The 13,893-nt window shown below is 37.5% G+C and overlaps 1 protein-coding gene across 2 annotated transcripts in view; it reads right to left on the bottom strand.

The window, feature by feature from the left end:
- Nucleotides 1-13,893, bottom strand: part of SEPTIN14 (septin 14) — a 90,622-nt gene that overhangs the window by 17,812 nt on the left and 58,917 nt on the right. For both annotated transcript variants that reach the window (XM_078439774.2, XM_078439775.2), the window contains exons 7-8: nucleotides 5,442-5,538; nucleotides 3,770-3,938 (exon numbers count right to left, since the gene is read on the bottom strand). In XM_078439774.2, the coding sequence (XP_078295900.1) occupies nucleotides 3,770-3,938; nucleotides 5,442-5,538 (266 nt within the window). The remainder of the gene's footprint in view (nucleotides 1-3,769; nucleotides 3,939-5,441; nucleotides 5,539-13,893) is intronic.

The raw sequence follows: 13,893 nt of genomic DNA, 5'->3' as shown, positions 1-13,893 counted from the left end.
GGCCAGAAAGGAATGGCAGGAATTCTTCAATGTGATGAACAGCAAAAATATCCAGTCAAGAATCCTTTATCCAGCAAGCCTGCCATTCAGAACAGAAGCAGAGATAAAGGTTTTCCCAGACAAACAAAGACTGAAAGGAATTCATCACCACTAACCAGCCCTAGAAGAGATCCTAAGGGGACACTGTAAGTGGAAAGTTGCAAAGACCACAAAGGACCAGAAACATCACTACAAGCATGAAACCTACAGATAACACAATGACTCTGAATCCATATCTTTCGTTAATAACACTTAATGCAAATGGACTACATGCCACAATCAAAAGACATAGGGTATCAAAATGGATTTAAAAAAAAAAAAAGACCCATCTGTTTGCTGTCTACAAGAGACCCATTTGAGACCTGAGACCTTTCAGATTGAAAGTGAGGGGATGAAGAACCATGTATCATGCTCCTGGAAGTCAAAAGAAAGCTGGAGTAGCCATACTTATATCAGACAAACTACACTTTCAATTAAAGGCTGTAACAAGAGATAAATATAAATGTCTATGTACTGAATTCAGAAGCCCCCAAATATATAAAACAACTAATCACAAACATAAGCAACCTTGTTGATAAGAATGTGGTAATCGTAGGGGACTTTAATACCCCACTTACAACAATGGACAGATCATCTAGACAGAGTATCAGTAAAGAAACAATGGCCCTGAATGATACATTGGACCAGATGGACTTGACAGATATATTCAGAACTTTTCATGCAAATGCAGAATACACATTCTTCTCGAGTGCACATGGAACATTCTCCAAGATAGATCACATACTGGGTCACAAAACAGCCGTCAATAAATATAAAAGTGAGATCATACCATGCACACTTTCAGATCACAATGCTATGAAACATGAAATAAACCATAGGAAAAAGACTGGAAAACCTCCAAAAGCATGGAGGTTAAAGAACATCTTGCTAAAGAATGAATGGGCCAACCAGGCAATTAGAGAAGAAATTAAAAAATACGTGGAAACAAATGAAAATGAAAATACAACAATCCAAATGCTTTGGGATGCAACAAAGGCAGTCTTGAGGGGAAAACACATTGACATCCAGGCCTATCTCAAGAAACAAGAAATATCCCCAATACAAAATCTAACAGCACACCTAAAGGAACTAGAAGCAGAAGAGAAAAGACACCCCAAACCCAGAAGAATAAGAAGAGAAATAATAAAGATCAGAGCAGAAATAAACATTATAGAATCCAAAAAAAAAAAAAAATAGTAGAACAGATCAATGAAACGAAGAACTGGCATTTTGAAAAAGTAAACAACATTGATAAACCCCTAGCCAGACTTCTCAAAAGAGGAGAGAGGGGACCCAAATAGATAAAATCATAACTGAAAATGGATTTATTACAACCAATCCCTCAGAAATATAAGCAATAATTAAGGAATACTATGAAAAATTATATGCCAACAAAATGGACAACCTGGAAGAAATGGACAAATTCCTAGATACCCACACACTACCAAACTGAAACAGGAAGAAATAGAAAATTTGAACAGACTAGTGAAGACTAGTGAAGAAATTGAATCCATTATCAAAAATATCCCCCAAAAATATGAGTCCTGGACCAGATGGCTTCCCTGGGGAATTCTAGCAGACAGTTAAAGCAGAGTTAATGCCTATCCTTCTCAAGCTGTTCCAAAAAAAAAATAGAAACAGAAGGAAAAATTCCAGACTCATTCTATGAAGCCAGCATTACTTTGATTCCTAAACCAGACAGAGACTGAGCAAAAAAAGAGAAGTACAGGCCAATATCCCTGATGAACATGGATGCAAAAATTCTCAACAAGATACCATCATATCAAATTCAACAGCATATTAAAAGAATTATTCACCATGATCAAGTGGGATTCATTCCTGGGCTGCAGGGTGGTTCAATATTCACAACACAATCAATGTGATACATCACATTATTAAAAGAAAAGATAAGAGTCATATGATCCTGTCAATCGATGCAGAAAAAGCATTTGACAAAATACAGCATCGATTCTTAATAAAAACCCTCGAGAAAGTCAGGGTAGAAGGAACATACTTAAACATCATAAAAGCCATTTGTCAAAAGCCCATAGCTAATGTCATCCTCAGTGAGGAAAAACTGAGAGCTTTCCCCCTGAGATCAGGAACACGACAGGGATGTCCACTCTCACCGCTGTCATGTAATATAGTGTTGGAAGTCCTAGCACCGGCAATCAGACAACAAAAGGAATAAAACTCATCAAAATTGGCAAAGAAAACTCAAACTTTCACTTTTCGCAGACGACATGATACTATACATGGGAAACCTGACAGACTCCATCAAAAGTCTGCTAGAGCGGATAGATCAATTCACCACCATTCCAGGGTCCAAAATCAGCGTACAGAAATCGGCTGCATTTTTATACATCAATAATGTAACAACAGAAAGAGAAATAAAGAATATGATCCCTTTCACCTTTGCACCAAGAATCATAAAATACCTAGGAATAAACCTAACCAAAGACATAAAAGATCTGTATGCTAAAAACTATAGAAAGCTTATGAAGGAAATGTAAGAAGATACAAAGAAATGGGAAAACATTCCATGCTCATGGATTGGAAGAGTAAATATCGTTAAAATCTCAATACTACCCAAAGCAATCTACACATTCAATGCAATCCCAATCAAAATTGCACCAGCATTCTTCCCAAAGCTAGAACAAACAATCCTAAAATTTGTATGGAACCAAAAAAGACCCCAAATAGCCAAAGTAATATTGGAGAAGAAGACCAAAGCGGGAGGCATCACAATCCCAGACTTTAGCCTCTACCACAAAGCTGTAATCATCAAGACAGCATGGTATTGGCACAAAAACAGACTCCTAGACCAATAGAATCGAATAGAGACCCCAGAATTGGACCACAAATGTATGGCCAACTAATCTTTGACAAAGATTAGTGCAGCCACTCTGGAAAACAGTGTAGAGGTTCCTCAGAAAATTAAAATAGATCTACCCTATGACCCATCAATAGCACTGCTAGAAACTTACCCAAGGGATACAGGAGTGCTGATGCATAGGGGCACTAGTACCCCAATGTTTATAGCAGCACTTTTAACAATAGCCAAATTATGGAAAGAGCCTAAATGTCCATCAACTGACGAATGGATAAAGAAGATGTGATTTATATATACAATGGAATACTACTTGGCAATGAGAAAGAATGAAATCTGGCCATTTGCAGCAACGTGTACGGAACTATAAGTTATGCTAAGTGAAATAAGTCAAGCAGAGAGAGACAGATACCATATGTTTTCACTTGTATGTGAATCCTGAGAAACTTAACAGAAGACTGTGGGGAAAGGAAGGGGAAAAATAGTTATAAACAGAGATGAAGGGAGGCAAACCATAAGAGACTCTTAAATACAGAGAAGAAACTGAGGGTGGGCAAGAGGGGAAAATGGGTGATGGGCATTGAGGAAGGCGCTTGTTGGGATGAGCACTGGGTGTTGGATGTAAGCTATAGGCCACAGGAATTGACCCTAAAAACCAAGAGCACACTTTACATACTGTATGTAAACCAATTTGACAATAAATTATATTTTAAAATAAAAAAAAATAAGACATTAAAAAAATTCAGTATGACCCAGAATGTGAAAAGTAGTTATTCTCATTCCCAAATGACTGCATATCATCGTTGTAGGGGATTTCTAAATCACCCATTAGCTTGTTCTGATATGCTCTTCTCTACTCACCTAAGTGGCTTGTTGTCTGGGCCCACATCAGTAAAGCCCATTTTCTCCAGTTTGCAGCACCTATAACGTTCATAGTGCTGAGTGTGAGTTTGTTCTTTCAGGTCTTCCATATTTATACAAAGAAGCATATCCCGGAGCTTGACAAAGTCACAGTGATTTTCATTTTCCACTAGGTAGAAAAATAAGGAAGTAACAACACTCATTAATTCTTGCAACCCAATCAGTATTCTAGAGTGGATATGTGCATGAAAAACATTTAAAATAACAGCTAAGAGATCGTTCTGTTAAATAGCTATAATTCTCTGTAACTATGATTATATGGGACATATCTATTATAGGCAGTTTATTTTTGGACCAGGAAAGTTGCTTTAAGTTTATTAGTCAAAGAATAAATAAGAAACAGTGAAATAATATGTTATATTAGTGTACGGCACAGTTTTTCATTAATATTGTTAGTATTTTACAAACTGTCCCCCAAGGTATTTCACTGAGTGCTAACACAGAATATTTCACTAATGAAACACTTTATTTTAGTTAATGTAAATCCAGCTGACATGAAAACATTAAAAGTTATGCATGTTTCAGTTCTCTATTTCTATTTATACCCCATATTTATGAGACCAAATTAGTCAATATCCAAAATCAACCAATTAGTTTATATGGCCCTTTCCTGTGTTTGTCATATCCAGACTACTGGGCACAATATATACTTTATTGTGCATGATATTGTAGCCAAATTTAATATACATTAAAATATATTGTTTTTAGGGGCGCCTGGGTGGCTCGGTCGGTTAAGCAGCCAACTTTGGCTCAGGTCACGATCTCGCGGTCCGTGAGTTCGAGCCCCGCGTCGGGCTCTGGGCTGATGGCTCAGAGCCTGGAGCCTGCTTCCGATTCTGTGTCTCCCTCTCTCTCTCCCCCTCCCCCGTTCATGCTCTGTCTCTCTCTGTCTCAAAAATAAATAAAAAAAAAAAACGTTAAAAAAATATATATTGTTTTTAAGTGTGTTTCATAAGTTTAATTTTTAATATATCAATTAATAAAACATTTTTGAAACGTATAATTGGAGATAATCCAATCCCCAATAATCTGTATTACAATCATATAAACCAGAGAATAAATGACCGCCTATTAGAATATTTCAATTCATCATGATGTTAGATAGCTAATATAAGTATATAGGTATGAATTTTCCAAAGGTAAATTACATTTCTTTTTTTTTAAATAGCTTACCATCCTTTTTCTCTGGTGGTCACTTAATGCTTTACAAATTAAGTAGTCATTAATTCATGTAACGGGTTTTAAAGACTGGTATTTATACTTTAATATTGTTCAAAGTTCTTTCCTTCAAAGCACTTTCCAACATTCTGAATGTAGTAGTTTATGCAGAGAGAGATACTATGTATATGTCAGGTTGGGGTAAATGAGGAGGTTCTACCAAACCTCTAAGAATTTTTTTCTAAAGCACCACCTGGTAAACTTCTGTGAGAATGAATTATAAAGTGAGAATTCAGTTAAATGTAAAAGAATCTGTGCTCCTAATTAGTAACTCTCAATTTACTATTTAGCAGCAATTACCACTACTGACTCAAGTTAAAATATTTTAGGACTATGAGAATACACACACACACAGTCTTTCCAGAGCAAGCCTGCTCACTTTTATCACATTTACCTTGTAAAACTCCCCAAGGGTACTGACGGCCTCTGACCATTCTTTTTCCAACTTTCACTTCATCCATACTCCCTACTACAGCAAAAGGTAATTGTCCCTAGAAAGTAAGAACAACTTTCATTATGTTCCCTTATACCAATAAGGCCTACTCTGTTACCTATTTCCGTTGTGGAAATCAAAAGAAAGAATATTATGTTTATTCAAACAAGTTTATCTACCCTGCCTCAGATTTTATGACTTGCAATAAATTTGTGCAAATTAATTTCTGCAAACATTATTGTCAGGTCATGCACACAAATGAAAACTACTGAGTAGAGGCTAAAGCAAGGCATTCTGCTGTGGGGAATACAAATAAAAAATATTTTTACGAGACACAATTTTTTTCACATTGTCTTTACCCCAAAACAAAAAATGTTGAGGAAATAATATGTAAACCACTTTTTAAAATGTTTATTTATTTTTAAGAGAGAGAACAGGGTAGGGGCAGAGAGAGGGAGATAGAGGATCTGAAGTCAACTCTTTGCTGACAGCAGAAAGCCCAAGGTGGGGCTCCAACTCATTAATTGCAAGATCATGACCTGAGCCTAAGTTGGACACTTAACCAACTGAGTCACCTAGGTGCCCTATGTGTAAACCACTTTTAACTCCAATATACAAGTTAAATGGAAAATATTGATAAAAAACTGTAATAATAAATGGATATACAATTAGGGTATATTAATAAATACTACCATACATGCATCAATAAATTCTAAACATAATTAAAGGGTCTTTCTGGGAGGTGAGAATCAGAGAGAGTCTGAAAATTAATGTGCAACCAAACGGAGATTTGGGAAGATAATAAGCAAAGTGAGAAGAATAATCACAGGTAATAATGAGGTTTTCAACAGGCTGTAAAGACAGCAGAAATATTCAAGATAAATTCATGATCTGTCAGAAGTTATATAGATTGAATAGAAAGGTTGATATACAAGAAATGTCTAACATAAAAATTAGTAAGCATCAATATAAATACTTAATACCTAATAATATTTAATTTATTAATTGATTTTGATGAAAATGTATTCCCTATGAATTCCTAGAGGTACAATTAGATAGGAAAGGCCAAAATATTTAGGACAAAATCTGAAGAAAATTTAACAGAGAAGAATAAATATAAATTTTACAGACTCAGCTTTTCAATTCAGAAGTCTGTTTAGAGTGTGAAATCTTACAATAAATGGTGTATGAAAAATACCAAAAGAGAAATGGAAGAAACATAATTTTTATTTATCAATTATTTGTTATAGATTGACCCTGTGTATCAGGCACTTCACAAAGACTATGGCATTTATACCTCACAAAAAGCCTCAATAGTCGTATCAATGATCCCATAGTGCAGATACATTAAAAACCTCAGGGAATATAGAAATTCTATAGAATTCTACAGGATTTTATTGATTTTTTAAAATAGTTTTACCTTTTTTAAAAGTTTTTATTTAAATCCCATTAGTTAACATACAGTGTAATATTAGTTTCAGGTGTACAATATAATGATTCAACACCTCCATACAGCACTTAGTGGTCATTCCCCATACCCATTCCCCTCTGGTAACCATCGGTTTGTCATCAATAGTTAAGAGTCTGTTTCGTGGCTCCTATCTTTTCCTTTGCTCATTTGTCTTGTTTCTTAAATTCTGCATATGAGTGAAATTTTATGGCATTTGTCTCTTTGACTTATTTCCCTTAGCACTATACTCTCCAGCTTCATCCATGTCATTACAAATAGCAACATTTCATTCTTTCTATGGCTGAATAATATTTAATTTTATATATGTACCATATTTCTTTATCCATTCATCTATTGATGGATACTTGGGCTGCTTCCACAATTTGGCTATTGTAAATCATGCTAAAATAAAAATAGAGGTGTATGTATCCATTTGAATTAGTGTTTCTGCACTTGGGGCGTTCATACCAGTAGTGTGATTGCTAGATCTTACGGTACTTCTATTTTCAACTTTCTAAGTGAACTTCATACTGTTTTTCTATTTTGTTTCTTAAATTCCCATATTATTTTTGCTTCCACTTACATGGTAAATGTTTTTCATACTTCCACTTTAATTTATTTTTAAATTTTTATTTTAATTTTTAATTCTTTTTTAATTAAATATAATTTATTGTCAAGTTGATTTCCATACCACACTCAGTGCTCATCCCAACAGTGCCCTCCTCAATGCCCATCACAAAATTTCCTTCTTCCCCCATCCCCCATGAACCCTGAGTTCTCAGTATTTAGAACCTCTTATGGTTGGTGTCCCTCTCTCTCTGTAACTTCCCCCCCTTCACCACCCCCCTATTTCCCTGTCAAGTTTCTCAGGAAACATGGTGAAATCATATGGTATCTGTCTCTCTCTGCTTGACTTATTTCACTTAGCATAACTTATAGTTCCGTACACGTTGCTGCAAATGGCCAGATTTCATTCTTTCTCATTGCCAAGTAGTATTCCATTGTATATATAAATCACATCTTCTTTATCCATTCGTCAGTTGATGGACATTTAGGCTCTTTCCATAATTTGGCTATTGTTAAAAGTGCTGCTATAAACATTGGGGTACTAGTGCCCCTATGCATCAGCACTCCTGTATCCCTTGGGTAAGTTTCTAGCAGTGCTATTGATGGGTCATAGGGTAGATCTATTTTAATTTTCTGAGGAACCTCTACACTGTTTTCCAGAGTGGCTGCACTAATCTTTGTCAAAGATTAGTTGGCCATACATTTGTGGTCCAATTCTGGGGTCTCTATTCGATTCTATTGGTCTAGGAGTCTGTTTTTGTGCCAATACCATGCTGTCTTGATGATTACAGCTTTGTGGTAGAGGCTAAAGTCTGGGATTGTGATGCCTCCCGCTTTGGTCTTCTTCTCCAATATTACTTTGGCTATTTGGGGTCTTTTTTGGTTCCATACAAATTTTAGGATTGTTTGTTCTAGCTTTGGGAAGAATGCTGGTGCAATTTTGATTGGGATTGCATTGAATGTGTAGATTGCTTTGGGTAGTATTGAGATTTTAACGATATTTACTCTTCCAATCCATGAGCATGGAATGTTTTCCCATTTCTTTGTATCTTCTTACATTTCCTTCATAAGCTTTCTATAGTTTTTAGCATACAGATCTTTTATGTCTTTGGTTAGGTTTATTCCTAGGTATTTTATGATTCTTGGTGCAAAGGTGAAAGGGATCATATTCTTTATTTCTCTTTCTGTTGTTACATTATTGATGTATAAAAATGCAGCCGATTTCTGTACGCTGATTTTGGACCCTGGAATGGTGGTGAATTGATCTATCCGCTCTAGCAGACTTTTGATGGAGTCTGTCAGGTTTCCCATGTATAGTATCATGTCGTCTGCGAAAAGTGAAAGTTTGAGTTTTCTTTGCCAATTTTGATGAGTTTTATTCCTTTTGTTGTCTGATTGCCGGTGCTAGGACTTCCAACACTATATTACATGACAGCGGTGAGAGTGGACATCCCTGTCGTGTTCCTGATCTCAGGGGGAAAGCTCTCAGTTTTTCCTCACTGAGGATGACATTAGCTATGGGCTTTTGACAAATGGCTTTTATGATGTTTAAGTATGTTCCTTCTACCCTGACTTTCTCGAGGGTTTTTATTAAGAATCGATGCTGTATTTTGTCAAATGCTTTTTCTGCATCGATTGACAGGATCATATGACTCTTATCTTTTCTTTTAATAATGTGATGTATCACATTGATTGTGTTGTGAATATTGAACCACCCTGCAGCCCAGGAATGAATCCCACTTGATCATGGTGAATAATTCTTTTAATATGCTGTTGAATTTGATATGATGGTATCTTGTTGAGAATTTTTGCATCCATGTTCATCAGGGATATTGGCCTGTACTTCTCTTTTTTTGCTCAGTCTCTGTCTGGTTTAGGAATCAAAGTAATGCTGGCTTCATAGAATGGGTCTGGAATTTTTCCTTCTGTTTCTATTTTTTTTTTTTGGAACAGCTTGAGAAGGATAGGCATTAACTCTGCTTTAACTGTCTGCTAGAATTCCCCAGGGAAGCCATCTGGTCCAGGACTCATATTTTTGGGGGATATTTTTGATAATGGATTCAATTTCTTCACTAGTCTTCACTAGTCTGTTCAAATTTTCTATTTCTTCCTGTTTCAGTTTGGTAGTGTGTGGGTATCTAGGAATTTGTCCATTTCTTCCAGGTTGTCCATTTTGTTGGCATATAATTTTTCATAGTATTCCTTAATTATTGCTTATATTTCTGAGGGATTGGTTGTAATAAATCCATTTTCAGTTATGATTTTATCTATTTGGGTCCCCTCTCTCCTCTTTTGAGAAGTCTGGCTAGGGGTTTATCAATGTTGTTTACTTTTTCAAAATGCCAGTTCTTCGTTTCATTGATCTGTTCTACTATTTTTTTTTTTTTTTTGGATTCTATAATGTTTATTTCTGCTCTGATCTTTATTATTTCTCTTCTTATTCTTCTGGGTTTGGGGTGTCTTTTCTCTTCTGCTTCTAGTTCCTTTAGGTGTGCTGTTAGATTTTGTATTGGGGATATTTCTTGTTTCTTGAGATAGGCCTGGATGTCAATGTGTTTTCCCCTCAAGACTGCCTTTGTTGCATCCCAAAGCATTTGGATTGTTGTATTTTCATTTTCATTTGTTTCCACGTATTTTTTAATTTCTTCTCTAATTGCCTGGTTGGCCCATTCATTCTTTAGCAAGATGTTCTTTAACCTCCATGCTTTTGGAGGTTTTCCAGTCTTTTTCCTGTGGTTTATTTCATGTTTCATAGCATTGTGATCTGAAAGTGTGCATGGTATGATCTCACTTTTATATTTATTGACGGCTGTTTTGTGACCCAGTATGTGATCTATCTTGGAGAATGTTCCATGTGCACTCGAGAAGAATGTGTATTCTGCATTTGCATGAAAAGTTCTGAATATATCTGTCAAGTCCATCTGGTCCAATGTATCATTCAGGGCCATTGTTTCTTTACTGATACTCTGTCTAGATGATCTGTCCATTGTTGTAAGTGGGGTATTAAAGTCCCCTACGATTACCACATTCTTATCAACAAGGTTGCTTATGTTTGTGATTAGTTGTTTTATATATTTGGGGGCTTCTGAATTCAGTACATAGACATTTATATTTATCTCTTGTTACAGCCTTTAATTGAAAGTGTAGTTTGTCTGATATAAGTATGGCTACTCCAGCTTTCTTTTGACTTCCAGGAGCATGATACATGGTTCTTCATCCCCTCACTTTCAATCTGAAAGGTCTCAGGTCTCAAATGGGTCTCTTGTAGACAGCAAACAGATGGGTCTTTTTTTTTTTTTAAATCCATTTTGATACCCTATGTCTTTTGATTGTGGCATGTAGTCCATTTGCATTAAGTGTTATTAACGAAAGATATGGATTCAGAGTCATTGTGTTATCTGTAGGTTTCATGCTTGTAGTGATGTTTCTGGTCCTTTGTGGTCTTTGCAACTTTCCACTTACAGTGTCCCCTTAGGATCTCTTCTAGGGCTGGTTAGTGGTGATGAATTCCTTTCAGTCTTTGTTTGTCTGGGAAAACCTTTATCTCTGCTTCTGTTCTGAATGGCAGGCTTGCTGGATAAAGGATTCTTGACTGGATATTTTTGCTGTTCATCACATTGAAGAATTCCTGCCATTCCTTTCTGGCCTGCCAAGTTTCAGTATATAGGTCTCCTACTACCCTTATATGTCTCTGTTTGTATGTCAAGACTCTTTTGTCCCTGGCTGCTTTCAGAATTTTCTCTTTATCCTTGTATTTTGCCAGTTTCACTATGATATGTCGTGCAGAGGATCAATTCAAGTTACGTCTGAAGGGAGTTCTCTGCGTCTCTTTGATTTCAATGCCTGTTTCCTTCCCCAGATCAGAGAAGTTCTCAGCTATGATCTGTTCAAGTACACCTTCAGCACCTTTCTCTCATTTTCTTCTGAAATTCCTACCATACAGGTATTTTTCCATTTCATCACATCATTTAGTTCTCTAATTCTCACCTCGTACTCCTGGATTTTTTTATCTTTTTCTCAGCTTCCTCTTTTTCCATAATTTTATCTTCTAATTCACCCATTCTCCCCTCTGCCTCTTCAATCCACGCTGTGGCCACCTCCATTTATTTTGTACCTCATTTATAGCAATTTTTAATTCATCATGATTATTTTTTAGTCCCTTGATCTCTGTAGCAATAGATTCTCTGCTGTCCTCTATGCTTTTTTCAAGCTCAGCAATTAATTTTATAACAATTATTCTAAATTCTTATTCAGTTATATTGCTTAAGTCCGTTTTGATCAATTTGTTACCTGCTGCTACTTCCTGGAATTTCTTTCCAGGAGAATTCTTCCATTTCATCATTTTGGCTAGTTTTCTGTCCCTTATGTGTTTTAAAAGCTTGTTGTGTTCTCTGCACCTGCGAGCACTGATACATTAAAGGGGGGGGGGGGGTCATACACTCCAGGGCCTGGCACCTCAGGAAGTGTTTTTTTTTTGAGATTGTTACTTGCTCTCTGTTGTGACTTTGGTTATTTTATTACCCTACTCATAGTGATATTTTGGACCCTCCACCAGATGTGCTTTGATTTGTTCCTTGGTGTAACCCTGTAAAGGAAAACAGACAAACAGGAGACAAAACACACAAACACCCAAACCAATAAAGAAAAACAAAAAACTTAAAACAAAAATCCCAAAAACACCTACAAGTAAAGAACAGGGTGGAGGCGGTGCTGATGGAAGAGCACATACAAAGAGAGAAATTACAGGAGCGGTAACCAAGAAAAAATAAACATTGACTAGGCAGAGAGAAAGGCTTAATCCAGAGAGAGAGAAAGGAAAATAAGGAAGGAGGTGGGCAAAAAGAAATGAAGATAAGGTAAACCAGACAGAGACTATATGGCTTGATTATTCCAGAAAGAGAGAAAGGAATATAAAGAAGGAGGTGTAAAACATGTATCAAGAGAATGGATTAAATATGTCTGTTTAGACAGACTGCTAACCAGAGTAACCAGCCTAGAGGAAGGAAGAGATAAGGAGGAGAAATGGGGTTTGGGGGGGAGTATATATTCATATATCCAGAATTGATGTAGAATTAATCTAGACAGTGCTGCATCACTGGTTTGGGAGAACTGTGCACAGGGTCTGTCAGTTTACACAGTTACCCAGTGCGAAGGGGCATGGTTTGGTGTAGCCTGGACCCACCTCCCCTATGGGCCCTGGGACTGATTCCTGAGGCCCCACATTAGTGGTGGTGGTGGGGGAGGGGAATGGTGATACCCCAGTCTCAACAGACCTGGACCCTGTGGACTCCATTTGAGTCATCCTTACTGTGCCATGGGCACGTATGTAGTGGTCCTTCTCTCTCCTCCAACTCCCCTGACCCTGCGTTTGGCTAGGATTCAAAGTCCCACTCCATGCACTCCTGCACTGGGGAAACCCCTCTCAGTGCGGCCTGATATGTGGTCCCAGCTGGCTTTGTCTGTATCACTGCACTTCAGAGAAGACCGCCTTCTCCTACTGTGAACTGCACTGCTGACCTCACCACCAAGCCCCAGGGGTGGCGGATGCAGGCAGATGCAGGCAGGCTTTGTCTTTTTCCACAGCACTCCAGGGAGGGGCCACTTTCTCCTACAGTGATCTACACCCTCGGCCCAGCCACTGAGCCCGGAGGTGGTGGGTGCAAGCAGGCTTTGTACTATTGTACAGCCCTCCAGGGAGGGGACCACTTTCTCCACCTGTGGATTGTGCCCCTGACCTACCACCTAACCCACGCCTGGCTCCCTTCCTCCCCAGGTGTGTGAACAGGGATCCAGCACCAGTCTGAAGAAAGCACCCCAGTTAGAGATAGGGTCCCTCTCAGTCCCAGTCCGAGGTCTTTCTCCTGTCCAGATATGGTCCTACACTTCCCTAGCCACTCTTTCTCTTCCCTTTGTCTCTGCAGAAGGGAATCCCTCCCGTCTGTGCCCATGTGGCCTTTCTTATTTCCCCCAGTGTGCAATCACCTGCCTATCTTTTCTCCAGTTTTCCCATTTTCTTCCTGGTAGATTCAGTCTCTTTTCCTCCCAGACTCTAGGATTCAAAGTCCTTTGACTTCAGCACCTCTTTGTTTGAGAGATGAGGGAAGTATGGATCCCCCTGCTTCTCCACCATGTTGGCCTAGTCACCTTTAATTCTTTTCCATACCTCCTCTGTTAAACTGTGTGTGTCTTTAGGTCTGAAGTGAGTCTTTTGTAATCAATATATAGATGGGTCTTGCCTTTTTAACCATTCAGTCATTCTATGTCTTTGAATCCATTTATTTTAATCCATTTATCATTAAAGTAATATTGAAAAATGTGTTTATTGCCAGTTGTTACTTGTTTTACAGTCATTTTTATGGTTCTTCTCTATTCTTTCCCTCTTCTCTTGCCCTCTTC

The sequence above is a fragment of the Panthera onca genome, chromosome E3, assembly GCF_046562875.1.
Source record: "Panthera onca isolate mPanOnc1 chromosome E3, mPanOnc1 haplotype 2, whole genome shotgun sequence".
NCBI lineage: Eukaryota > Metazoa > Chordata > Mammalia > Carnivora > Felidae > Panthera > Panthera onca.
This window is presented reverse-complemented; position numbering and strand designations above follow the sequence as displayed.